Source organism: Thunnus thynnus, chromosome 19 (genome assembly GCF_963924715.1).
Source record: "Thunnus thynnus chromosome 19, fThuThy2.1, whole genome shotgun sequence".
NCBI lineage: Eukaryota > Metazoa > Chordata > Actinopteri > Scombriformes > Scombridae > Thunnus > Thunnus thynnus.
Window position 1 is genome coordinate 12,017,960 of NC_089535.1, and position 27,794 is coordinate 12,045,753.

Below are 27,794 nucleotides of genomic sequence, written 5' to 3' on the forward strand. Positions count from 1 at the left end.
TTTTACTGTGCAGTACTAATAGTTCTACTCAAGAAATAAGTTTTGACTACTTCTCCTAGCCTGCCACTGCCAATACCAACATTCCCAGTTAGAGAAAGGCTGAAAATAAAGCAAGTTTGCCAGGGGCACACACACATACAGACACACATATCAGATCATGGTCACATTTGGGGACATTACATAGAGTTGCATTCATGTCCTGGAGACTTACCCTAACCCTTAACCATAACCACTGACCCAAAAATCACCTTTTTCCCCAATTGGGGACACAGCTTTTGTCCCCAACTGGACAAGCCATCCCCAATTAACTGGTCCCAAGTCTGAAATTTGTCCCAAAAAGTAGCCTATGACGAACCACACACACACACACACACACACACACACACACACACACACACACACACACACACACACACACACACACACACACACACTTGAAATTGAGCATTATGTAATATAAACCAAGTTGAGCAGAAGCAAAAAAAAAAATCTGCATGACAAGATTTTCATTTAACACTTCACAACTTTTGAGCTACCAATCATCTAATATTGTTGTAAATCGTTTTCTTTTAAGGAACTTTTCTCCTGGATGTCCGTCTCGTCCACCAGCCCGGTCTCTATACTGTCTACTCTGGGCGGATTGTGGCAACCCCGGCCGCGGGCGGGGCTTGTGCGGAGGCAGGGCTCCTCCGCCCCGCCCCCGCCAGGATCATAGAGGCGCAGGAGGAGAGTGGATGCTGCGATTTCTTCGTTGACGGGACGGCTGTGCTGCCCGAGTTGTTCTGTAATGCATGTTTGTCTCCTGTCATCCCGGTAAACCCGTTACACAAGTCGGAAAGTCCGCTCTTGTGGGAGCAAGCGGCGGAGTCACCACGGCTAAAGCACCGAGGGAGAGACTAAAAACTCCTGTCAACTGCTGGTAAGTTACAGCAATACAGATTGTATCATCGTGACCGGTGTGAATAAACCCAGCACAGGCTGGGGACCATGTTGTGTTTACTGTACTCATGGGTGGTCTTTTGTGACCAGTTACAGATGATGAACTTGCTGACTGGTCGTGCATCAATTCCATGTGTGTAAATAAAACCACATCCTGCAGCTTGTGAAATGCTTTTTATATGTCAGGACTTTACTTTGAACATCAGGTTATGCTTTAGAGTCCAAATCTTTATTTCTGCGAGCTGTTTAAGGGCACAGCTAGTGTCATTATTATATTGCTATTATTATTTTTGTGAGTGTGTGGTAAAAGGATAAAATATTGCCTGTTCATGACACAATAAGTTGAAAGCATGTCACATGTCATGTGAACATAAAAAGGAAATAAATGTTAAGTCAAAATCAGTAATGACGTGAAAATGTTTCATTTCACAGAGAGAGTTAGAGATGAAAAAGGATTGTAAGTCATTGTGTGCAGATCTTAAAAGGTTTGTGAGTCAGTCAAGTGATTTTTTTAATGCTAATTGCCAAAGTAATTCTACATCAAAGTTGCACATTTGTCCCTCTGACAACCCATAAAAATTCATTCAGTTGCAATTACAACTTACTTTGGATCAGTTTACACCGATTTGTAATGTGACGGAAAAGTAGCGAAAGTACTTCGGTGTAACATCGAACAAGTGAGTGGGATGGTGCTATTTTTGTTTTCCTTTGGATGAAGACATATTCCCTTCTTGACAGCTGACCGATTGGCAGGTTATTTCCTTCTTTGTAGGAGGATGATGATGCTGGGGTGTCAGAGGTATAATGAGATTTTCATGCTCATGATCTGCTCCTCCTCTGCATACCCACTGACCTTTAGTCAGGGTAGGAAGAGGTGAAAGAGACCATTGGCTATTATAGCACCAAGCTGATCAACTCAATACTGGATTACAATGTTAGGTGCCTGCAGCTTACTGACTCTTTCCACTGTCAGCCCTGCACCCAGGCTTTATATAGTTGGTCCAGGGCGTTGCATGTTACAGCTGTAATTATTAGTCTGATGAAGCATAACTGAATGTCGTCCAGGATAGCTTTTAAAGCAGTGCGTAGCTTGGGCCTGAAATTTAACATGCTTGCTCATCAGTGATAATGAATTATACACATTGAAAGGGCACGATTCCATTTGATCAGTTCTCCAGATCAGAAAGGCAGTGCTGACTTTGGCCTTTTGTTACACCTATTGAAAACACAAAAAACAAAGGCGCATTTGATATTACAGGAAGTGAACTGTAATATGAGTATTTCCTGCACATAACACAAACCATATCATGTGACAGATCATAGCTTCATATCATAGCTTTTGTAGTAACTGCTGCTGTCACACATAATAATTGGCACCACAATAAGTGATGACTCATGGTAATAAATTCTCTTCACAAAAGTATGACGGCCTGGCTGTTGACTTCCTAATGCACTCTCCTCACTTTTCTGACTTAACAACAAAAGATGTATCCGTTCTTTCCCCTCACCTTTTTCACACATGCACACACACGGCTCAGCTATTTCACTCAATGTTTCCATCTGACAAACCAGATGGAGGTCAGTTGGAATGTCGTTATGCCCACCGTCAGAAAAAGCACATGCCTGCAGCCACAATTAAATCCTGGCAGGGCCACCTATGTCAAATCTATCCCTTACACTCCAGCTGTGTCGAGGGAAATCAGATGTTCAATTATTTCACCTTTAAAAAACATGCAGTAACTGCTTTACCAGGCTGATGTGTCCCTTAAACCAATGGAAACCACTCCCAAAATAACATATTGCTACTCTCTGAGCCAGTATGCTGTAGCGGCCTTCTATAAATAAAGGTATCCTAGTCGTTTCCCTTATTCTATTAACCTATTTCATAACTTCACTACAGCTGAAGATCAGTAGGATCATTATTGCTGCAGGTGGTGACGGGCGTGTTGTCCGCCATCCTTGAAGCTTGAAGTTGCGTGAGTGCTTCAGAAGCACAGAAAAGCACAGGATATAGTCTATTGTATTGATTGGCCAATACAATAGAGGAAGTATAATTTCTCAGGCAACTGTGAAGTAAAATTTATTGCAGTAATGGTAGCTGGAACAGTGCTGAAATATCTGACGCATGATGAATTGTTGATTTTGGGAGTTTTTATGGTATACTGTGAGAGCTGTAAATTGTTTAATGCTGTCAAGTGAAAGGTGCAATGACAACTTTATTCTTATGGTGCATAAATACGCCATTTATTCGTGTATGCGGATCAAGCAAATAGACTTTTGCTATTTGTGTGTAATTGAGCGCCGCTATGCTCGCACACTGTGTACAGTATGTGTATGTTTTTGTATGTGTGCACAGGACTTACATTGTTTGACTTTCAGAAGTATGTCAGAGAACTATACCTGAACATATAGATTGGTATTAAACTCTGCTTGTTCTCCTATTGTCATTGTACAGTTAATACAATAGAATACCCGTATGTACTAGCTTTTGTCATCCTACAGTGTCCATTTTAAATAAGTAACTCTACTGATTCTCCAGACTCTAGGGTGTTTTTGCCAATGATTAAGAAAAACAAGAATAAAAGTCTAAAATCTGTCCTGTTAATTATTCTCCATAATATGAATGTGAAGTGACAAATTTCCTTCATGTACAGTATAGCTTCAACAGTAGTGTAGCTAAAAGTTTGTCTTTAGGGTGACACTAGAGCAAAGGCCACTGGGTCATTAAAATCAAGTGTTTATCCTTATAGGAGCAGTTTCATTGCCATGAAATTTGCTCAGCAACTTCAAGTTCTATGTTTTGTTTTCTTTTGCTCTGTGCCCTTGACTAACCCCATAAGAAAAAAAAAGTCCCTAGAAAGGCGTAGGTGCTGGTGAACAAACCGGTTTGTTTCGGTCAGTGCTCATGAGAACGCTGTGACCCTGCATGAGAAAGAAACATTCCTTATTAATCACCTTTGCAAAGGTGGGCTGTCGTACAACCATGCCCGAGGGGATCATCTTGCTTCACTGCTCACATTTTACCTCAACATGTTTGACGCGTCCTCTCCTCACCTTTTGAAATTGAGAGGCCACTGGCAGACACAAATTGTGAATGATTCATATTTACTGGTCTAAATTTGGATCTTAGCCTCATGTTGACCCAACTGACTCATTTTTGATTTTTCACACTTTTTACATTACACTTGGAATTAATGCCAAGGCTAACACACTGTATTATTTATCTCTCACTGTTTTTTTGTTGTTGTTTTTTCACATCGAAGCAGAACAGCTGCTCTATATTTGTCAGAGCCTGGGAAGTATGACATTAAACATAGTTATTTATTTATAGATCATGCACTTATTATGCATTGGTTATTGAAAATGTAAGCCACGTGTGCTGAGAATCCTTATAACAAAGTTAAAAATTTAACATCCAGACCATTATTATCTGCAAGGGAAGAGCTTCGCACTGTTGGCCAGTACTTTCCCAGCTTAGCAGCTTATTCAGTTTGGGCTGCTGGTTATGTAAGACAGCTATATGCAGCAGGAGGCTAATCCAGTGCCTTGACCTTAATGCCAATTATCAGATCATGGTGACGTTATTGAAATGAAGGCACCATAAAGAAGAGTCGATAACAGTTTCTTGCCGAAAGTCTTTACGATATTAAGGATGTGTAACAGCCTGAAGACAAGCTTGATGCAAAGGTGCTGCAAGAGTAGAAAAGCTTACGTATTGTAGTCACCATGCGGCCACCGTGACTAATACATCAGGTAAAGTTAAGTAAGCTTACCAGTGGACATGATGTGATAACACATGCCTAAGCAGCTACACCACCCACCAGTATTGCAGCACATGGTATTAATGATGAATTTGCAAGCTTACATCATTTTGTGAATGAATATAAAGTAAAGTCAACAAGTAACATGGCAGAAATTAAAAAGTAAACAAGCAGTCTTTGCCTGTTGAAACTTGTATTTTGGTGTGATAGTTCGTACAAGGCGTTGTGTTGACGTTCTTAGAAATACCACATACACTCCTTGACTTTATTATAACACCCCTATGTTTCCACCCAAGCTCACTGCACGAAAGAGTGAAGCAAGTAGCCTACAAGTGCGGGCGGAGCACAAACACTAGAAATGTTTTAGATCAAATGAATATGATAACGATAATGTTTTAGACACAAGTTAAAGAGTATGGCATCGAGCTATACTTTTTTTCTGAGGGAATTGTGACTACTAACTGGCTCAAATCAAAAACACCGTCAAACAATAGAGCTTGAAATTTCACTTTTCTAAACGCATTTCTTATTCCATTTCCTAGCACCTGTGCCATCACACATTTTTCGCACCACAGCATTGTTTTGTTGTGTCACGTGTAAACAAGGCACAAATTGTGGAGCATCTCCAAATTTCGTCGGCTGACCACCTTGTTTTGCATCTGTTTTATGTGTTTGTGTTTGGCTAATTATTTTTTGAAAGCCCAATGCTTTGGGGTGTAGTAGAGGGAAGTCATTAGCATACATTAAGTCTTTATTTATTTTCCTAGCCTTCATTGACTAGAGCAGTGCAAAAGGTCTCTATTCAGTATGTCAAATCCTCAACTGACAGCAACAATTCAACATCAGTAATCACAAGAAAGACAGAGAGCATATGAGAGAGCATGTGAGGGAAAGAGCTTTCTGCCAGCTTTCAGTTGTCACTGATGCAACATCAGCTCTTCTATCTATTTGACCTCCTTATCATTTCCCCACCTCCTATTCTCCCCCCCCACCCCACCTCCCCGGCTTTCCCAAGGATTCAGACATGAAGGGTCACGCCTTCAACATCTGCACATGGCTAGGGAAATGCAGATTTCCAAGTCATGGGAACAGGAGTCGTGCTGGCTGGCAGCGAGGCTAACCGGCCTCCCGCTGTGTGTGTCTGTTGTTGTGGCAAAAGCCTGAGCTCAGGTTATGCAATCATTTACGCTGCATGTGCCAGCTGGTAGAGGTAGACAGAAAGAGAGAGGATGATTTTTAATCCTTAGTGGAGCAGCATACATTCTTCATAGAAGATTTCAGTTGTATCAGTCTTTATTCATTCAGACTTTGTGTAATTTTAATACTTGTTTAAGACATACAGTACTGTAGGTTTGATGACAGGATTCAATACTGTTAACTCAAACAAATTACTTGTTGATTCTGTTCTGTATCGCTGCTGGAATGTATAAATCTTTACCTCCATGTTTTTTTCTCCCACAAATTCTTAACTGTTCACCTGTGGATGACAAGTTTTTCATTATGTCTCCAGGGCTTTAAACTAATTATAGTATCGCACGCATCACTTCACTCACAAATGTTGCATGACACAATAACAAAACATTACACTTTACAGCGGGCAGTTTTCCTTTATCATGCAAGTATGTTGTCACTCACTACAAGACATGCAGCTCTGCTTTTGTGGCGGACAGCATCAATCATTGCAGGTCATGTGATCTGTCAAGAGCACAGATCAGATAGTTCACCTGTCAACACCTTTCATTGTTTTGTTTTGTTTTTTTTTCCTCTATCCAACAGCCAAGGCTTTGCGGTGCCATGATGAAGAAAGTCATGGAAGCAGTTCTGCTGTTGTTGCTAGTCTTCACGTCGCATGCTAAGGGAACACGTAAGTCTTTGGAAACACAGTCTTAGTATCTTCTTAAGTTTCTGGCATTGAGTTAAGACATCTGAGAGATGTCTGGTGGTTGGTAGGCTGTTGAAACAACGGGAAACGGGAGCCAGAGCTGCACAATTAATAGGTGATAATAGTGTTGTTTATGTGTGGATATTTTTGCGGTATATTACATAACATTCATAATTCAGATTTTAACTCGGTTGCAGCTGTGCAAATATTTACTGTTGTTCTCTATTTTTTTAATATAATACACTCTATTCACTACGTGCTTCCACTTCCTTTTCTGACATGTCCTGTCAATCTGTAGGCTACAGCCCGCCAGGGAAACCCGCGCTGACCAGCTGTCGTTCTCCTGAAAAAGAGACCTTCACCTGCTGGTGGCAGCCAGGCTCTGATGGAGGACTGCCCACTACGTACGCCCTGTACTATCGCAAAGAAAAGTCAGTGGCTCCCAGTTTCATGCAGTACCACATTCACTTAATTTTGTCTTTTGTTTAATTTTTTGCATTTTATATGACCGTACTGACCAGAAAAGGATGGATTGTTAGCACAGTCACCAGTCTAGTCAGTAAGGATGAGGATGTCACACCAACATACATGCCAATGGAGCATAGCAGCAGTATAGCAGTTGTAGCAAACACTATGAGATGTTTTTACATTGTCAGCACAGTCGTTGGTGAGTAGCCTACCTGTTGGTTTGCAGGATTGAGGGCAGCCAACAGGTGCAAGAGGATAAAGATTGCAGAAAGTTATGCGGCTCTGGTTGTGCCTGATAAGGAACAGACATACAGCAGATCCAGAGAAGGAGGGAAGGGACAGGAATCACTTTTGTCTATTTCCTCTCACCTCACACTTTTTAAAAGAAAGCATGTTTTAGAAGAATGAAGGTGAGGTGGTAGAGCAGTTACAAACTCTTGGTGGTAACAGAGATTAAAATTAAGATTAGTGTTTCGGAAACTGTTAAGGAAATAGTTTGACATTTTGGGGAGTGTGTTCATTCGCTTTCATGTCAAGACTTTAATGAGAAGATCAATACCACTCTCACATCTGTCAATTAAATATGAAGCTACAGCTAACAAAGTCCGCTGCGGGCCTTTGTTGCATGTCATACCTCTCTTTCTACTCCTGTTTCCAGTAAATTGCTGTATATATAAATAAAGGAAAAAATGCCAGAAAACTAAACAAACAAGAAAGAAAAGAGTTGCTGGGTGGCAGATTTTTTTTTCTTTCTTTCTTTTGACAAAGCCTGGCTCGCTTTCTCCTGCTTTTTCTAGTCTTTGTACTAAACTAACCATCCCCTAGGTGTAGCGTCACATTAAACTAACAGACACGTGAGTGGTATCAATCTCTCTCATCTAACTTTCTAGTGAATAATAAACTGGTAAAATGTCAAGCTCTTCCTTTGAAGAAATGCAAACAAGCTGCACAGAGATGAACTAAACTTTAACAGCTCACAAAACAGAGAAAAAAAGAAAGGAAAATATGTTTTGAAGCTCTGTGGTTCACACCAATGATGTTCAACCACAGTGTGATTAATACTCCATTACTGACCAAGTCATAATACCGTAAAGATTTGTGAAATGTCAGTATGGAGAAATCTGTGGTGCTTGATATCAAACATCTGCGAAAGACATGGAGAGGTCATTAAATCACACAAGTGTTTGAATCACATGTTTGTGGTATGTAAAGGTCACTGGATTGCGCTGTGTGTCTGTGCTATGGGATTTAAAAGGGATAATGAATCATACATGACACATACTGTACACTTGACCTGATATGGAGTGGCTGTTGAACTGTATCAGAGCTTCAGAGCTTTATATTATCTACTACATCCTTTGGAATGGGGATTTTTTGAGGGGAGGGGAGGTTATACTAACTATTTTTATTGAGTTACTACATTGATAGTTTATAAGGAATGTCTATTGCTTTCCAGAAGCATACCGAATGGAGCCAATAACAATAGACACAGCTGGAGAGCCCTCTGCTCAGAGAAGAGTCATAGAGATCTTAAGAGATTTTATTCTGAGTAATCAGTCTCCATTAGTGCATGACGCACTTTTCAATTGTAGTGAGAAAACATAATAGCTGACACTCAGTTATGTTCATTCTTTCAGTATTTCCAGTTTTTCTTCTTCCTAGTAAGCTCTGTTAACATAAACACTTCCAAGTGTGTTCATTGAACCACCTAGGTTTACTGGAATTGGAACCCAAGTATGCTCAGGGGTGGCCAAGTGCTCATGCACAACATGTCGGCTGAATTATTTCCAATGTCTCCTTGAAACGTGCCTGCGTAACAGGACAGCACGAAACAAGTGCAGATAACAAAAGGACTAATTAAGAGTGTTGGAAATAGAGATGAAATTACACTGGTATTGTCCTTTAAGCACAGTAGTTGTCCACTCATCTCTTTTTTGTTGCCCCACTCACACCCTCACAAAGTCACACACACACACACACACTGTTTCAGGAATTGTAGCATGAAGAATGCATGTTGTTCAGTGTAACAGCAAAGTACAGTGAAAACACAGAAATGCACAACTAAATGCCGTTCCTCTGCCTGTCTTACAGCTCTGATACAGTGTACGAGTGTCCTGACTACCGCACAGCAGGACAGAACTCCTGCTTCTTTAACAAGAACGACACGTCCATTTGGGTCAACTACAACATCACCGTGGTGGCCACCAACTCACTGGGCAGCACCTTCTCCGACCCCGTGGATATAGATGTTGTCTACATTGGTGAGGGAATGTTTGCTACTTTTTTAAAAATTATTTGTTCTCATGGTTTAGCGTGATGTTGGAGACACAATTTCCCTATGAGGATTAAATAAGTGTATTTTAACACACACTCGCAGTGGCACACTGGCTAATGCTCTCTGAGTGTACTAACCCTCCCTCCAGCTGTAACTGCTCCCTGAAGGTCACCGTTTGAAATAAAAAAAATTACACTGTCGGCCCGCTGAAGACATTTCGATCACGATTGAGCAAAATGTGAAAGAAAGTCACTTAAAGGATAAATCTGGTGACGTCCTGTATATTTCCTTTATTACAATCAACACAGCTTTATTTTGAGGCTATCGCACATACACCATCCTGCTGCCGGAAATACTCACTAGCACACCAAATGCGTAATAATCCTCAGCTGAAAATAGTCCCCAACCAGTGCACCATTTACTCCTCTTTGGGTAACCTTTTCTAAAATCTACCAACTGTTTTAAGAAATTACTTAACTTTTTTTTTAGAAATGAAAAAATATCTTTGTGACTCATCTTCATAGTGATAATCATAATTCTAGCCTTTTCCTCTTAAGATGAAATTAACTAGATGCTCGGGATGTTGTTCCACTGCTCCATGAAAATAGTAAATGCATTTCCTCCGAAGTTAGATCCTTAAGTTTGTAACTGAAAAAAGACATCTGATTAAATATAAAAACTGCGCAGATCTACTTCATATCATGTAACAAAATATAAATATTGAATGAAGTGTGGAATTAGTCCTGTTCTGTCATGTTGCTTAACATGCATGTGGTTTTGTTCATGAAAAATCCAAAAGGAGTGTAAACTGGTAGATTTAAAAGACTTAAAAGTATCCACCTTGCCCTTGAAGCCTCTTATCTGAAAATGCTCCTCTTCCCCTTCTCTCTAATAGCATTGACCTAATTTGGTTATCAGTCCTCAGTGATATTTATTTCCTTGTCATATGTCACAATGTGTCTCCAAGAAGATAACTTAAAAGCCTAAACATTTATCTCAACCACGTCACCACACATGCACACATGTCAACAAATATTTGGAGAGTCACTCCTGCACCATCGGTGTTCATCCGCTGGAGGTGTGCATTGGTTTACTATTACACAGAGGAAGAGACATGGACACACTCCTGTCTGTCGGGAACTAATGCCATAGTGGTTTGGCCCGATGCATTTACACAGTAACAGTTGGCTCCTAATGTATTTCTGTGTCACAAACATTATTTCCCACTTAATTTCTTTTTTTCTTCCTCCGTCTCAGTCACACACACACACACACACACAAAAAGACATCATCTCTCATTCACTTTTCCTCTCTCTTTCTCCTTCTCCAGTCCAGCCTAATCCTCCAGAGAAGGTGTCAGTGACTTTAATGGAGGACAGAGGCTTGCCTTTCCTCCGGGTGTCATGGGAACCGCCACGTAAGGCTGACACTCGTTCCGGTTGGATCACACTCATCTATGAGATCCGCATCAGGTTGGATGGAGAAAACGACTGGGAGGTACATAACATTACCAAACAGCGTGTTGACATTATCTTATGTTCCTCTAGTAAATATTGACAGGGTGGTAGATTTTCACCAGGGAATATTCCTGATTAATTTTCTCATAAAGTCTTTGGATGTCATACTATACAACATTTCTAATCTATGTGGTGACAAGATTGTGCATGACTGCTCATGTCAATTGTGTTGTATTTCCAGATGCACCCTGCTGGCCAGCAGAAGTTGTTTAACATTTTCGGGCTGCGGTCAGGTGGTACTTACCTCGTTCAGGTGCGCTGTAAGCCTGATCATGGCTTTTGGAGTGAATGGAGTTCCACTTCCTACATCCGCTTTCCTGACTGTAAGACATCTGCCAAAATCTACAGTACACACATATACATATAAAGTGATAATATAGATATACAATATAATGCATGTATTTAGGGAATAGTACCACATTTGGTGGAATACACTTCTTTCCTTTTTGCCAAGACTTGGATGAGAAGATCAATACCACAATCTTCTCATTTTACTCTCAGAAAGAGAGCAATCACATGTATTTCCCAAAATGTGAACTATTCCAGTAACTAACAGTTAATGGGACAAAAGCAGAACGATGTTATAATTAACCATTATACTCCTTTAATGTCCTATGATGTATGTTGTGTTGAAGCACTCACATTTTTATGTTGTGTCTTACAGATTTCCATCGGGAAAAGTCAGTGTGGATTCTCATTACTGTCTTTTCTGCGTGCATCTTCCTCATCCTCACATGGTTGTTACACATTAACAGCCACAGGTAAATGGATGCCTCATGCCATTTTTTGGGTCAAATATTGACATTTATTTATTTACTTATATGCTACAGAGGCTGCAGCTGTATTTTTTTAGGCTCTTTATTTCAGAGTTTCAGTGTCAGATTGTCCTAAGATTTCAAACTATTTCCTTTGTGATCATGACTTACCTGAAGTACTATTTTGTGATGCTCATAAATATATTTCTAAACACAATATTCAGATAAGAGATAAGAATGTAATGACATTGCCATGTAGAGATGTCAGTCATCTCTTTGTTGTGATAAGCACAGAAAGATCTCATTCACATTATTATATATGAATTTTATGAATTTTAATTAGTTTAGAGGAGAAAGGTCTTACTACAACTTAATGGACAAGTTCACAGGGAAAATTACAAATTTATTGTGTAGAGATAGTGAGAGTACTTGAGAAAAATAGTGTCTGTTAAACTGACCATCACAAAATTGCTAAAATGTTGTAATCTGTTACAGTTATTTCCATGTATGCCTTATTCATGGCAACTAAATTGTTTTATTATGGCAGGATAATTAAAAAAAACGTACAGTGAAAGAGTTTAATATCTTGAGATAAAGTGATACTTAAGTTGTAATCATGAAATTAAAGGTTGTATATAATCACTGCCACTCTGAGCTTTTATAATATGCAGCAAGTGAAGCATTGATTTTAATTATTGTCTCATATTCATTGACTTTCATCTGCTGCTCGCAAATCCTGACATTGATCTTCTTTCTTTCGTTTGAAGTCTGAAGCACTGTCTGCTTCCACCAGTCCCTGGTCCTAAAATCAAAGGATTTGATAAGCAGCTTCTTAAGGTAAAGCAACAACATATGGAAAGATATCATTTATACAATAATTCTCTCAATCTGCTGCTAATAATCATATGTAAATAAGAAAAATGGACCTCTGACTTATCACTGCTTGTTTATCTTTTTGTGTGCAGAATGGCAAGTCAGAGGACGTTTTCAATGCACTGGTGGTGTCTGATTTCCCCCCAACCCCATCATCCAACTATGAGGACTTGCTGGTGGAGTACTTAGAGGTGTATGTCCCTGAGGAGCAGGAGCTGATGCTGGAGGAAGGCAAGGATCTTCATGATAGTTGCCTCAAATCCGAGGGCTCCACATCTGATAGTGACTCCGGCCGAGGTAGCTGCGACAGCCACACTCTGCTGATGGATAAGTGTGGAGAGGCAAAAGATGAAGAGAGACGAACAGGTCAGGAAGGTGGTCGACTGAGGACAGAGACACAGAGGCACCAGAAAGACTGGGAGGAGGAGGCGCTGGCCTATGCTCATGAAGATATGGTTAGCCCTGATATGTCCAGTGGGAGGGTGAAGACCTGGCCTTCAGTGTTTTCTCCACTGCCCCAGTACAGCTCAAGCCCAGCGGACCAACAGAGCTCACTTGAGATGGCCAAACACCACTGCCTCTCCGACAGTGTGTTCCCACCAGGCTCCACATCCTCCTACCTCACCCAACCTGGCCACAGCTCCAACGAGGCTCTCGGACCTAGCTACTGGGAGTTCTGTTTGAGCACCAAGCAACCTCATTCGCTCCATCCCCAGATGCAGGCCCGCCAGCAACTCCAGGCCCACAGCGACATCAACATCTCCAGCATCGGACGCAAACAGGTACCTGCTGGCCATGAGTCGCCCGCTCTCCAGTCCACTGAGTATGTCGAAGTCCAGAGGGTCAATGAGGATAATATGGTGCTTCTGCAGCCCGTTGAGTCGGGCCACGGCCAGCACGAAGGCAGCCCGCAGGTTCCTCGGGGGGAGGACTACAGCAAGGTGAAGAGGGTGGACAGTAACAACATGCTGCTGCTCCAGAGAAAGGTGGATGTGATGGAAGAAGAGGTGGACAGGTGCCCTTCTGAGGACCAGGGGACAAATGGAGTGACGGAGAGTTGCTACACATCATCCACCATCACCAATACCCAGAAACCTACAGCCTGCATTCACACTGCCATGCCGGTCCAGGAAGAAAGGGTCCTGTTTGCAAGTGGTTATGTTGACACTGCCACCATGCCCACATACTAGGAGCACAACTGGCAGGTCTGGGACTTTGCAAGACCTGTTCTAGGCAAAAAACACTAACACTGTGACTGTGACTCCTACAGAAATGGTTGCAAAGACAATATTTTGCTATGATTTATTGTATAAATTATGTGGTACTACTACTACTATGCTGTTACTATGATTAATTATATGTCTCATGAATCTTTTTCTCCGTCACAGGTACGTTTCATGTCATGAACATTTTTTGATATCGCTAATGAAATATATTAATGCATACTGGTGTAATGTGAGTATCTGTTAAATGATTTATGTAAAATCAAAACTGCAGAAAGCTCAAACATCAAACGTTTTTATTTTGTTTCGCTTTTTTGTATGTGCACATTTTCTCTGCTCTCTCTAGAACACTACATTTAAAGCTGCTTGCTGGGTTCCACATTTATACACAGTATATACTTATATACATATATATATATTTTGTGTGTGTCAAAAAGAGAAAAACTGAGAAAGAGGGAATATATTTTTTCATTCAGAGACTATTTTATGTATATAAATTTATTACTGCTTTGATCAGCTAAGTGGTAAATTAAAAAAAAAATTCTACAAAGATATTTTTTGGATGAGAAAGTAGTGTCATGATGCCATGTACAACACTAACCTTAAGTGACTCTGTCTCTATTGTTTAACAGTGATAAATTGCTGTGTTTTACCTTTTTTTTTCTTTAGCATGTATAGCTATCTATGTATATCTTTATAAACAGTCAACTGCCCAAATAGAAAATGTGGAAAAGTGGAAAGAGCACTCAAATCTTTTTTGGAAAGCTTGCCGTAAAAAATATACCCATAATAAATTTACAATATTGAGTAATGGGATGTTGATTTTTATTTTTTTTTCACTGAAATTCCAACAAGTGTATTGATAATTACATGCCACTTATTACCTGTGTATATTTATCATAATGAGGCAAAAAAAAACCATGCTGACCTGTGATTTATCAATAACTTCTGACTCTAGAGACAGCCACTGTTGTTAATACTCATCAACAAAAAACTGAGAAAACAAAAGGCAAACTGCAAGTAATATGCAAGTAAAATGCAAACTCAAACATTTAAATTGTTTTATTTTGTTTACGTTTTTAAAGAATGTGTTGTTGTAGTAATATGGATAATGTATAGGCAATGGAGATCTTAAAAGATAGGTTCACAGTTTTTCAAGTCTATCAGTTGTCAACAATACTCAAATGAACACTGACACATGTTTTTATTTCCATAATTATTCCTCCTGTTCATACTGGCCATTAAGAGATCCCTTTATGATGCACTTACAATATAAGTGATGGGGGACAAAATCCACAATCCTCCTCCTGTGCAAAATGTATTTAAAAGTTTATTTAAGGCCAATGAGACTTCATCCATCCAAATTAGTCAAATCAAGTCAATATCTTTAAAGGTTAAAGTCATTTTAGTGTCAAATTCCCTTTTTTTTTGTTACTGCAGCTGAACAGAAAATCACTGTCTGTTGAGACACAAAGACGGAATTTCTACTCAAAAGATTGTAACTGTGGAAGATAAATTGTTTGCCTAACTCAGGCGACTGAATCCTTATATTATCTTCAGATAAACCTTTAAATAATTTTTGTTCAAAACGAGGACCTTGGACTTCGGCCCCCATCACTTACATTGTACACACATTTGGAGGAGATCTTCTAATGGTCAGTAGGAACAGGATGGAATGATTACAACGAGAAAACCCTGTTTCAATGGTCATTTGGGCATCTCGCTGTTGCTTTAAGACAGACTTTGCAAATTGTGAACCCGTCCTTTAATCTACTAGTGACACTTTGTTTACAAACTCGATTTGTGTACTTGCGCGCGCATCCTGTGACGTTGCAGCTGGGGTATCCTGAGTCAGGGTCATTGGCCGCGCGCTGTCCGCCCTTCCCAGAAACTTAACAGAGAAAAAGAAAAGTTTGAACGGACTGAGTGTCAAGCGGTGAAGGGAATAGGACAGCTGTGAGCCCTCAGCACCTGCTCAACATGTTTAAAGTTGTGTCCTGTCTTCTAACAGGACAGTCCTGCTGTCGACCCAGTCTGGCCAAATTCCACTTGGCAAGTGGTGAGTTACCATGGAGACCAACAAAATCCAGAGCTAGCTAGTTGGTTATAGTCTGTAACTGCTGCTCATACAACCTGATACAACCTGTAACAGACCAGAGACTGACAGACGGTGTGTTTAAGTTAGCATGTGTGTTTATCATAGTCGTATTTATCTGTTTTTACGAATTACCGTAATTATTTGAATTAGACAAACCTAGATTTAATGAAGAAAACATTACTCCCAGTTTTTAGCCAAAGACAACGTGAATAAATCCACAGACGTTAGCATTAGCATTAGTGGAACAGAAATCAATATTATGTTTATTGTACTGTAACGTTAGTTTACTGTGTTATAGGGAACCGGTAGAAATCAGTACAATGCATTAACTAAATTACTGTATATCCACTTAGGGCTGCAAATAAATACAGTTTAATTTCAATTTCAATTATAGAGCTGCAACGATTAGTCGCTTAATTGATTAGTTGCCAACTATTAAATTAATTGCCAACTATTTTGATAGTCGATTTATCATTTGGAGTCATTTTTTAAGAAAAAAAAGGACCAAATTCTGTGATTCCAGCTTCTTGGATATGAATATTTTCTGATTTCTTTAATCTTCTATGATAGTAAACAAAAAAGCAAGACATTTGAAGACGTAATCTTGATCTTTGGGAAACAGTGATTGACATTCCTCACCATTTTCTGACATTTTATAGACCAAACAACTTATCAGTTAATTGAAAAAAGATATATTATGAAATTAATCATTACCTGCAGCCCTAATCAATTAATCTGTCAATTTATTTTCTCGATTATACAATGTCAGAAAAGTGTCAATCACTGTTTCCCTAAGCTCAAAGTGCAACCTTAAATGTCTTGTTTTGCCCTGACCAACAGTCTACAACTCAAAGGTATTAAATTTAATGTCATGAGAAACCAGAAAATAATCACATTTAAGAAGCTGGAACAAGATAATTTTAGTGTTTTTTCTTAAAAAAAAAAAATGGCTCAAAGCGATTAATCAATTATCAAAATAGATGGCATATTTGACTGGGTGACCTAAAAATATAGGTGACAACATTGATTAAAAATACACCTTGCACACTGTGATTGCAATCCAATTTAGTCATACCATGTCACCTTATTTGAAACAGTATTTGGTTAAATTGTGACTTCATAGGAAGAGGGGATTGTTGAGCACATGCTATTTAGACCTTTACATAATCTCTACTCCTCTGTGCACAAGGTAAATGTTTCTCCGGGGGCTAGACAAGTCCTATCTCACAGACCAGTCCCCCTGCCTCACGTTTTACAACCAAGGGTAAACATCAGCATTTTATCCTGTGTTGCACAATGTGAAGTCCAAGGTGAACTTAATGTCAGCTAGGTTTTAAATCTGATTAAATGCACACAAGAAAGTTCTGGATGTTATGAAATTGATTAAAGTATCAACAATAATGAAATATTTGTCTGTTGATAACAAGGGCTCAGAAAGAAAGATGAAAGTTGTAAGACCCCTGGGGAAAGTGTCGTCACAGGTTGTTTCACAAAACAATCCGAAATGTCACCGTAAAGCTTTGATTAGCCTTAGCGAAGGAGCACAGTCATCTCATGGAGATCTTAACAGTAAATATCTCCTTTATCTCTCTGTCTGAACTTCAATCACAATTATTTCACAGGTGCATTATGTCAGAAATCAGCCTTAAAATACCCTCCCACAGACCTCCCGGAGATGCCCCCGTGCAGTTTCAAACCAGAGGAATACAAGGTAAGAGCAACATCCTCCAGGTGCACAGTTTCTCTGTCTAGCACAGTTGGGCCCTGTGTTCTGTAATCACCTTAGTAATGAATGTAAAATATTATTATTCCAGACTAAGTAAATAAAAATATACTGGTTCATTCATTCTCAACGTTGTTTACAGTGGCACTATCACAGCTACAACCACAGACTCCAAACATTGATCATCTTATTATGTAACTCTTGTGTGTTTGTCTATGTCCAGGGTATGTCCAAAGAGCGGATGATGGAGATCCGCAAGCAGAACTGCAACCCCATGACCATGAAGGTTACCTACTATAAGAAACCAGTGTTCATCCACCAGGGATACATGCAATGGCTGTGGGATGTGGACGGGAGGCGATATCTGGATCTGTTTGCTGGTGTGGCTACTGTCAGTGTGGGCCACTGCCACCCGTAAGATCCTTTTACTTTGCTGTGTTACACAGTGGAAGTAGGTTTTATTCTGATATACATTTTGTAATGAAAATGACTTCTTATTAGTGTTCTTATATGTGATTCCTCCTACCTGTGGGCACAGGAAGGTGACAGCAGCTGCAGAGGAGCAGTTGAAGAGACTGTGGCATACAACTAACATCTATGTCTATCCTCCTCTCCATGAGTATTGTGAGAAATTGGCTTCCTACTTCCCAGATCCTCTTAAGGTACCATGGTGAATTTTTATTTTGATCACCTGAGGGCAGGAGCCTGGATAAATATGTTGGCTGAAATTAAAATGTCTGCATCTCTCGGTTTCCCTGTCCAGGTGATATATCTGACCAACAGCGGCTCAGAAGCCAATGACTTGGCTATGTTGATGGCTCGACTTCACACAGGCAACTATGACATCATCACTTTCAGGTTTTCACTTTTATGAATTGCCCATAGAGACAAACTTATGTGCTTTATAATAACATAAAAAGTATATAAAAATGAAGAAATGTTTTTGTATTAAGCTAATAGTAACATTACTTTTTCTTTTACAAAGCAAAAGACTAAAATTTAAAGGCAGTGTTTACTTTTTTCCTGGCCCGGTAATAGATTTTTTATTGGCTTTGCTTTCCTTTTTCCTTTTTCCTATTAATTCAAGATTCCAGCTTGATAGCTTGATTGTTAAGAAAAGTTCTCTGTAATCTAAATGTCCAAAAGGTTTCTGACTGATTTTTCTCTTTCAGAGGGTCATACCACGGTGGCAGCCCACTGACAATGGGTCTCACTTCCAACTCAGCATATAAATACCCCATTGCCAATGGTTTAGGCTGCACAAATGTATGTATGCATGAATTTATTACAATTTCAGACCATGAGAAAACCATATATAATATGGTGATATACTAAATGCACCAGCACAATTATGGTAAATAAACACAGAAGATAAAGGAGAAGCCATTCATTGCTAAATGCATTTGAAATTTTCTAAGTGAATGCGCACATGCACTTGGAGGCAGACAGAGCACACACACACACACACACAAACACACACTTAGACACACTAAATGCTCAGGCAGCATCTGCCTGAAGAATAGTTGCCATTCCAGATGTTCCGAGAAACACATTTCTAAGTTTGGACTGCATTGGAGCTCATTAGCTGTCATTCCTAACATTTTTCATGGATTTTTTTCTCCTTAGTGTTTATATTTAAGCATTACTTGAGCAAATTAAATTTCACAAAGTTTTGTATTACGCTATTTTTGCATGGATTCCACAGATATCTGAATTATACAGGTGAATATGGCTGTGGCACCATTCCAAGTTTCATGCAGATTTCTTAGTGCTGCATTAATTATGAGTGACTGTTGCTGTCACTGATCCTACTGACTAGGTTTCTGCCCAATAAACAGACCATGTGTCCTGATGTGTTCAGAGGTCTGTGGGGAGGAAGCCACTGCAGGGACTCTCCCGTGCAGACCATCAGAGAGTGTGGCTGTGCCCAAGGTACACAAACACATGCATCTATGGCTCAACACACTCGGGTTATCTCTCTTGCACGCTCTCATAAAAAGGAAAACTCACCACCATTGTCTGTTGTCTGTGAGATTAAACATTACGATCTCTTTGCAATATTCCTACATTAAATTATATTACTTTCAATTCACGCATTGTATTAATGCACAGTGATTAAAAAAACAGCTCTTGCTGGGCGTAGTGTGTTTTAATTTATTTCATATGAATTTAAATGCTGCACAATATCCACAGGAAGCCATCATTTGCTTGAAAGATTTAAACAGAGTAAAAATAAATAAAAGATAACAAATAAAAAGATGTCAACACTCTTCGCTGCTCTCAGAGCCTCTGGCAGGCTGTTCCAACAGCTCGGAGTAGGAAAAATAAAAGCTGCCTCACCAAACGTTTTCGTCCTGCATTTTTTGGAACAACTAAAAGACTCATGCCAGAGGACCTGAGGGGCTGTCCTAGTTTTCACATCAGAAGCATGTCACACAAATAGTCTGGTGAAAGAAGTAGAACCATGAAGTACGTTAAAAACACAAGACCAGATAGGAGAGTATTACAATAGTCTAGAGAGTGCTGGATATTAAAGTGTGCAACAGTCTCTCTGTAATGCAGAGAAATTTCCGCACAAAGCAGACTCGGTGACATACCCCACATGAGCCTTAAAGTTTCATTCTGAGCCAAAGACGCCACAGAGTTTTCTTGCCTGTCACTCGGGGTAAGTCCGAGAGAATTTAATTTTATGGCCAGTTTCTCTCTCTGAGTCTGAGAACCTACAACTAATATTTCATTTTATCCTGGTTGAGCTGTAAAAACATCTAAAAAGAACATCAATTGATCCAGTGTCATCAGCTCTGAAATATGTAGGATCTCACATTGTTTTAGATCATTCATTCATCTGTGAACCACAATGTAGTAATATGAGTATTTTGTCATGACACTATTGTATGGAAAGATGACAAACAATGTATTGAATAATTATTCAGCCTGTGCATTCTTACAAAGATAGGCATTATTTTCTCATTTGTATACATATGCTAATGTCTGTATTAGTTTGATACAAAGGACTTTTCTGTTTAATCCAACAGGCTACTGCATGGCAAATGAACAATACATTGGGCAGCTCAAAGAGACATTTGCTACTAGTGTCCCGAGTCGAATTGCTGCTTTCTTTGGAGAGCCTATTCAGGTATAATATTCTTGAGAATTACAAAAAGCATAGTCTTAGCATGTTGTAAATGCTACCATACTGACTGTTTGATCTGTTGCTTTGCCACACTGATTATTAACAGTATCGACTGTATTAGCAAGTAAAATCAAGTCATCAGAAAAATCTGAACAGAGTGGCATTGTTATCATGCCGTCTGTGTTAATTGTTTTCTCATATTCAGTGTCACTGATTGTGTTAATTAAGATGGGACTGCGGGATGTCAATGTGTTTGTTTTGTGCAGGGAGTCGGAGGAGCTGTGCAGTACCCAAAAAACTATCTCAAAGAGGCTTACAAACTTGTGAGAGAAAGAGGAGGAGTCTGCATTGCTGATGAGGTTAGACACATATTTTTTATATTTTATAAAATGTTCTGTTTACAATTTATACTCTATTGATTAGTATAGAAATACTTGTGCATCACAATGCACTCACAGTGTACAAAGTTTGGATATATGGAGCCTGTATTTATGAATTTTAGGTTGGGAATCAAGAAACTTCATATGTGAAAAACTTATACAGTACATATTGTTACATTGTTAATCAGTAAAAATAACTTGGAGGCAGAGCAACAAGGCGCAAACACAACACTGTTTAAAAGGTTGTTACAGCAAACATGTTAGCATGTCTTTTTACACATTGAGCAGACATGGTGCTATATTATCATCAATTTGGTGTTGTTGTCTTGGTCACCCAACAAACCTAAGTCCACAATTCTCACTCATATGAGCTCCTTTTGGTCTACACTAACGCTGAAATTTAGGCTGAAATAATTGTCTCTTTAGCTACTAAATGTACTTATGCACTATAGTTGTTAACTTTGTCCGTCTGCTGTTTGTTGCTGCGCAGATGATGTATAGTTTGTCAGACCTTTTTTGATGAAAACAGCTGCTTCCTGTGGCAAGAAATGAGGATGATGAGAGCAGTGAGAGTGAATAAAAACAGTAAATTCACAGGTAAAATCAGAACAATGAGCTGAAAGATGTTAAAAGGCAGAGCTAAGTGACAAGTGTTTGTAGGTTAAACACAATCAGCAACTCTTTTCACATTATACATGATCATTTGACCAATTGTTAAGAGAAGAATATGGATTATTGCAGCTTTACAGTTCCACAACAAAGTTGCTATGTTATGCCCAAGAGAAAGACACATAAAGCCATCACCATATCACAAGGCTCCCTAATGGCACCAATGGTCTCTTAGTGCTTCCACAATACATCACTGCATTTGAATAACAGATGTAAATAAACTTCAGGGATGTTTTGCACCTGACAGGTCCAGACTGGATTTGGGCGAACAGGAACCCACTTCTGGGGTTTCCAAGGTCATGATGTCATTCCTGATATGGTTACAATGGCGAAGGGTATCGGTAATGGTTTCCCAATGGGAGCTGTTGTTACAACACCAGGTGAGAACATTAAACACAAAAACCTTGTTTGAAAATCTGCTTATATTTCCTTAAAAGTTGATGAATCATTCGGTTTTATTTTGTGAGTTGATTGTTTTGGACTAAACAAGCTCAAAACTCTGGGACACACAGCTGGGAACATTTTAACTATTTTAAGTTAATCATGATGCTAAGCTGACCAGATATTATGCTAAATTCTAACATTTATTTCAACATGTATTGGAAAAAAAAACATTTCATCAAGTAATAGTTACACATTCAGTTCCTCAATTACTAGTTAAAGAGATTTTATCACCACCTCTGGTACATTTTATACATTTACTTGTAACAGTATTTATCATAGACGATTGTAATTATGTCCATGACTCACTGCTTTACCCTCAAGGAGCCAGGCTCACTGCTGAAGGAGGGGGAAACTGAACATCAGCTGCATTTCTGGATCCTGGATAGATAGATTACACAACACAACAAGGGTCATTAGAGGGCTTTCAAAACTCCAAACTCATTAACACATCAATACTGGTGACCTGTGAGAATTGTACTGAGGTTCTGAGAAAATAATAATGCTGAGAGGATGAGCCCTCTTGACCTATCACCACTATTACTAGTTGCTATGGCTCTCAACCTCCTTTTCTGTATGCTCAAGCTGAACGGATGTGTTGATTACAACGAAGAATAGCGTTGTGTCTTGAAACAAGTACGTCTATTTCTGGCAGTGGATGCATGTTAACAGGTTGCACTTTGTGTTATTTGCTATTTGTTGAGATAGGAAGTTGTCATATGTCTCTCTCTAATCATCCTTTAGATGCACAATTACTTCACCCCAGTGTTTTCTTTTTTTATGTCATTCTGAAATCCTTGTTGGTGACATTTCTATAAAGGTACATAGACCAAACATGAAACAGCTTTTATATTTCAATGAATCATTTGTAATGCATGTAGTCTAAGAAATATATTTTTGTTTGAGGTTTTAATTGGTGGCAGCAGAGGGTGGAGGTGTGATCTTGTTTATTCCTGTGTTTTCCAGAAATCGCAGCCTCATTTGCCAAGGGGGTTCACTTCAACACCTTCGGAGGAAATCCTGTGGCTTGTGCTGTTGCTTCGTCAGTGCTTGATGTAAGAATTCATCTTCTCTTTCTACATCAGTCCTGTTCATCAGCTCAAGAGAGTTTCATTTGATCAAAATCAAATGTATTTCTGCTTATTGTTATTGTAGCTGCGTATGAAAACTCAAACTTTGGAACCACACAAGAACACTGAATTATAACTCAAACACATTTTTACTTATCAGGTTATCAAAGAAGATGGCATACAGCAGAACAGTCTGGATGTGGGCACCTATCTGATGACAGAACTGGCAAAACTCAGGGACAAGTACGAGATCATCGGTGATGTCCGTGGGAAAGGCCTGCAGATCGGTGTGGAAATGGTCAAAGACAAGGTACTGAATTTGGAACAGAAGTGCCGCTCACCTCTCCTCACATGCTTGTACAACGTGTTTGTGTGCGCTGTGCCTCCCAGGGGCATGGTTCAGCAGTGCCCCAGTTAACTATTAGCTGGAGCAGCAGTGACCATCTGTAATTGTGAACAGAACAATCTCTGCTGCACTGCATGTACTACTGACTGAAGTTCTGATTTAAATCTGGCAGATACATGAAACAGAGCATGTACAGAATCTTCTGATAGTAAAAGACAGATGTCCAGCAGTAAATACCAGTGTAGTGAAATGTGGAATCTTCAGTTTTGTTTGGCAGATATCCTGCTTTGTCTGTTTTGTTAAGGGTCTAATTTTGCCCAGTGTTCCTCTTTGCTAAAGCAGTTTTCCTCTGTTTGGCATAGTCATCATGGTTTTGTGAGACTGTCCCTTTGCTGCATTGTTTGTAACTGCTGTACAAGCAATTTAGGTAGAATGATTCTGACCTCTTAACGCTTTATTTTAACCTGGAAACACTTAGAGTATTCTCAGATAGAAGTGTTGGTGTGTCAGCAGTAAACACCACAAAATTATGAAAAGTAGCAGAATTATCTTAAAATTTATGACGACTAATTGGAAATGCGTGACAATTACAATGACAGGGAGAAATAGTGGTCAAATGTAGACATTCATCAAGACTGGCCTAAAAGAATTTGCTCTAAAACCGCACACTGCAGTCTCAAAGATGATCATCAAATTGTAATTATAAGCTTCATCCCATTATACACAATATATTTTGTAACACCAGTCCTGATATATTGTCTCAGTTTAGAGAAATGTTGCATCTCACCACTCCACATCACATTTTCTATTTGAAAAATACCATTCAGTACTTTGAATTACTGTTCAAATTAGGGACTGATTGAGAATGAGCGGAAATTAATTATCCCTGGAAGACGCCATTTTCTGTCGCCATGTTTGAACTGCCTGCTTTTTACCCAACAGCTATACTTAGCCTGAAAATTGCAGATGTGGTCAACTCATTTTGGAGATACTATGCACAAGTTGGCCTTGCCATTATCCAGATGTATAGCCTGTCAAGCCAATTAGCAATTAGAGGTTAGATGCTTCAGTTACAATTGAATAATTATTGGAAACAGGCAGTTGGACAGTGTTCATTTATTTAGTTACTTGAATTACTGTGGTTACTGTAACACATTCAGCCTCATCCACACGTTCACCTCTTCTCTATCATCCACAGGCCAGCAGAGACCCGCTGTCTCCTGAGGCAATGAATGAGATCTTTGAGGACGTCAAGGACATGGGAGTCCTGATAGGGAAAGGAGGACTGTACGGACAGGTAACAGCACTCACCTTCTGTCCTTCGGTCAGATCGTTTTTTCCTGGGTCAGCAAACTTTGTTGAAAACAACAAGCTAAATATGATAAACAAGTACACTAGTGCACTTTAAATACAGCTTTTACACCCGCATCAAGAAAGACCCATGTTGCTTTTGGTAGTGGCTTGACAAAAAGATTCATTGATAAATTTTAATGTTACAGTTTTTGATTTTTTTGGTTCAGCAATTGTAGGCTTTTGGAAAGACTACCTCGGGTAATTTTACCTTCAGCTCTTCTCATCGCTCTAAAAGGACCATTTTGGTGTGAAACCTGCTATTTACAGATAATGAGCATGTTGCTTTTACTGGCTTTAGAAAACAAATTACTGCAGGTATTTCATGTTTTAGCTGCGTAGTGATTATTACACAAGAAGAAAAATATTAAATATGCTGCACATGTTTTGAACACTCACATCATATCTTGTCAATCGAAAAAGAGGAAGTCTTAAGAACATGAAAATCATTCTTTATACTGTAAAACTGTTCACATTTATTCCGACATGACCCTCAACTTTCACACATAAGTCTCCAGTAAACACTGTCAATGTTGACTCATCTGAGATTTTTTTTTTTGAGTAAGCTCAGGAAATCTGATGTTTCAGGGTCCAGTTTTACACATCTGTTAGTCGTAGAAAACGTGGTAACTTTCTCCATCACCGTTTGGTTCTGTAGTCTGATTACTACTGAAACAAATGCATTAAAAAAGTATTAAGGCTGTATTTAAAATTACTGGCCACACCCTCACATCACAAGTTCGCCTTCATCAAAAGGTTTTGAACATTGTTACAGATTATTTTCAGACAACTGTTATAAATGTGAGCTGTTTAAACGAAGTACATTCCCTGCAGTAATTCAACCCTTGAATGGTAATGTAATATGAATGGTATGAATGATAAGGTAATAATTTATGGTATTTTGTGTATTTTTGATGTGTTTAGGTTATCTAACTTCTGAATTGCAAACCTCCAGTCCTTTAATGTGTATCATTTTTATTTTATCTTTTATATTTATGGTACTTTTATTTATATTTAAGGTTGTTATGTGGTATTGAATGTTGTCCTGTGTGTCCTGTTGCACTATGAGTACACCAAGACATTTGCTGAAATGGCAATAAAGTCAACTCAACTTAACTCAAAGAACCATGCTAAATCCAGGAATAATCCATCAGTCCAAAACAAACTTACTGGTTGTGTTTTACTTACACTTTATCTTGTGAAAAATGCTGTTTCTACTGCTTAACATATGTTCCAGAAATATGTGAAACGCCCGCTCTTCCTTTAGTGTGTGACACAGAATGAGGCACCTGGTTGTGCCAGTTTTTCTTGGTAATAAGTATCTCTAGCGCTTCAATAATCTCCCATCTTGTTTTGTTTTTCTCACCACTTCAGACCTTCCGCATCAAACCCCCCATGTGCATCACGATGGAAGATGCAGATTTCTTCCTGGCAGTCTTTAACAAGTCCATCCACAACTACATGGAAAGAAGATGAAGGTCAGATGGATTGCTGAGAGCCAAGGACCAAACCTGGAAATCCACTCTAGCAGTGGATTGCTATTTTTGTACATCTTTTAAAATGTTGAAAATGTCAGTATTAATCATGTTGACCCTCTGGGGAAATCTACCTCTGTTATTGGCTTTGCATAGCCATTGTAGAAGCAATGTTTAACTATGTTTTAACATTTTGAAAAAAAAACAAACTTATTTGATTTCTGGTGGTGAGTTAGCATTTGTCGAGTTGATCGATACCACTCTTATCTGTCTCTTAAAATACAAAGCTACTACCAGCAGCTAGTTAGTTTAGCTTAGCACGAAGACTGGAAACTGGTGGACACAGCTAGCCTGGTTCTCCCTACCAACACCTCTAAAGCTAACCAACATGTTATAGCTTGTTTGTTTAATTTGTAAATTTTAAAAAAAAGTATAGAAAACAACAACTTGGAGTTTTACCAGGGTTTGTACTGGACTTTCTCTTGGCTGGGACTAGTAACGTCCTTGGATCTTCACTGGTTGCTTGGCAACTGGCCCTGAGCGAGAAATAGTTCAGCACATAACCCAAGGTAAAGCAATTAATTTTTCTTTTTTTTTGGTACGGATTAAACAAACAAAATATAATATTTTAATAATTTAACTTTAGAGGTGATGCAGATCTTGTTACCTTTGGACAGAGCCAGGCTAGCTCTTAACCCTTGTTTCCAGTCTTTGTGCTAAGATTAGCATTAGTTGACTACCAGTGGCTTCATATGCACCATACAGCCATTGGAGTGTTATCAATCTCTATGTCGAACTATTCATTTAATATATTCAAACACCTCATTAATTAAATGAGAAATAAAAATCATGTACAGTGTATTTTTAGCACCTGATGAAGTTAATTTTGTTCTTTGTGGATGTACTGAATCATGCTTGGATGTAACATATGATTGTTTAATAGTTTGTAATTTGTGAACACATGCTTTGTTACTGATTATAAATGTGAGCTTGAGGAACAACCGTTTGTGCTTTAACAAATTGGTCACACTGCCCCTTCCTGTTTGTTTATGGAAGTCCTATAAGTACTGCAGTAGTTTTAATGATATTTTTAATCCAGTCATCCTGTAAATCACATGTTAATTACCTCATAATCTTGGAATAAAAAAGTTATTTTATCATGATAATGGATTAATTACTTTATGTCTGAAAAATAAAAGGTTGTTTTCTTGAGATAACAACAAGATAAATATCTTGTTTTTACAAGATAATAAAAGGTGATTTTCTCAAAACAATCCAGTATCATATATATACATATCCAGTTGTTTCCTCTGGCATTGATGATCTGTTGGTCGGTCTGCCACATTGGTCCAGACTGAAATATCTGAACTATTGGGTGGATTGCCATGAAACTTGGTACGAACATTCATGGTCCCC

General features: G+C 39.0%; 2 protein-coding genes across 3 annotated transcripts; both read left to right on the plus strand.

The window, feature by feature from the left end:
* The first annotated feature begins 706 nt into the window (after nt 1-706).
* prlra (prolactin receptor a) lies at nt 707-14,504 on the plus strand. Its single transcript, XM_067574011.1, has 9 exons — nt 707-919; nt 6,477-6,564; nt 6,881-7,013; nt 9,142-9,311; nt 10,656-10,822; nt 11,024-11,165; nt 11,507-11,603; nt 12,365-12,434; nt 12,563-14,504. The coding sequence occupies exons 2-9, from the start codon at nt 6,495-6,497 to the stop codon at nt 13,658-13,660; spliced, it is 1,947 nt and encodes a 648-aa protein (XP_067430112.1). The 5' UTR covers nt 707-919; nt 6,477-6,494; the 3' UTR covers nt 13,661-14,504.
* Nucleotides 14,505-15,506: 1,002 nt separating this feature from the next.
* On the plus strand, nt 15,507-27,544 carry LOC137170559 (alanine--glyoxylate aminotransferase 2, mitochondrial-like). 2 transcript variants are annotated; one of them, XM_067574013.1, is made up of 14 exons: nt 15,507-15,752; nt 17,414-17,502; nt 17,738-17,928; nt 18,053-18,176; nt 18,278-18,372; nt 18,687-18,780; nt 19,353-19,446; nt 20,550-20,650; nt 20,914-21,006; nt 21,944-22,076; nt 23,104-23,192; nt 23,368-23,517; nt 24,752-24,850; nt 26,278-27,544. In XM_067574013.1, exons 1-14 carry the CDS (start codon nt 15,674-15,676, stop codon nt 26,377-26,379), a joined length of 1,533 nt encoding a protein of 510 aa, XP_067430114.1. In that variant the 5' UTR covers nt 15,507-15,673; the 3' UTR covers nt 26,380-27,544. The 2 variants fall into 2 exon arrangements, with proteins under 2 accessions (XP_067430114.1, XP_067430115.1); XM_067574014.1 differs by lacking the exon at nt 15,507-15,752 and having other exon boundaries at nt 17,738-17,965.
* The last annotated feature ends 250 nt before the right edge of the window (nt 27,545-27,794 follow it).

What these genes read in the sequence shown, in the direction of transcription:
- prlra (XM_067574011.1), top strand. Translation starts at nt 6,495, where the DNA reads ATGATGAAGAAAGTCATGGAAGCAGTTCTGCTGTTGTTGCTAGTCTTC. An exon ending in CTACATCCGCTTTCCTGACT is followed by an intron (nt 11,166 to 11,506) that starts GTAAGACATCTG and finishes TGTGTCTTACAG; the next exon opens with ATTTCCATCGGGAAAAGTCA. An exon ending in TTGATAAGCAGCTTCTTAAG is followed by an intron (nt 12,435 to 12,562) that starts GTAAAGCAACAA and finishes TTTTGTGTGCAG; the next exon opens with AATGGCAAGTCAGAGGACGT.
- LOC137170559 (XM_067574013.1), top strand. Translation starts at nt 15,674, where the DNA reads ATGTTTAAAGTTGTGTCCTGTCTTCTAACAGGACAGTCCTGCTGTCGA. An exon ending in TCAAACCAGAGGAATACAAG is followed by an intron (nt 17,503 to 17,737) that starts GTAAGAGCAACA and finishes GTCTATGTCCAG; the next exon opens with GGTATGTCCAAAGAGCGGAT. An exon ending in TCTTTGGAGAGCCTATTCAG is followed by an intron (nt 20,651 to 20,913) that starts GTATAATATTCT and finishes TGTTTTGTGCAG; the next exon opens with GGAGTCGGAGGAGCTGTGCA.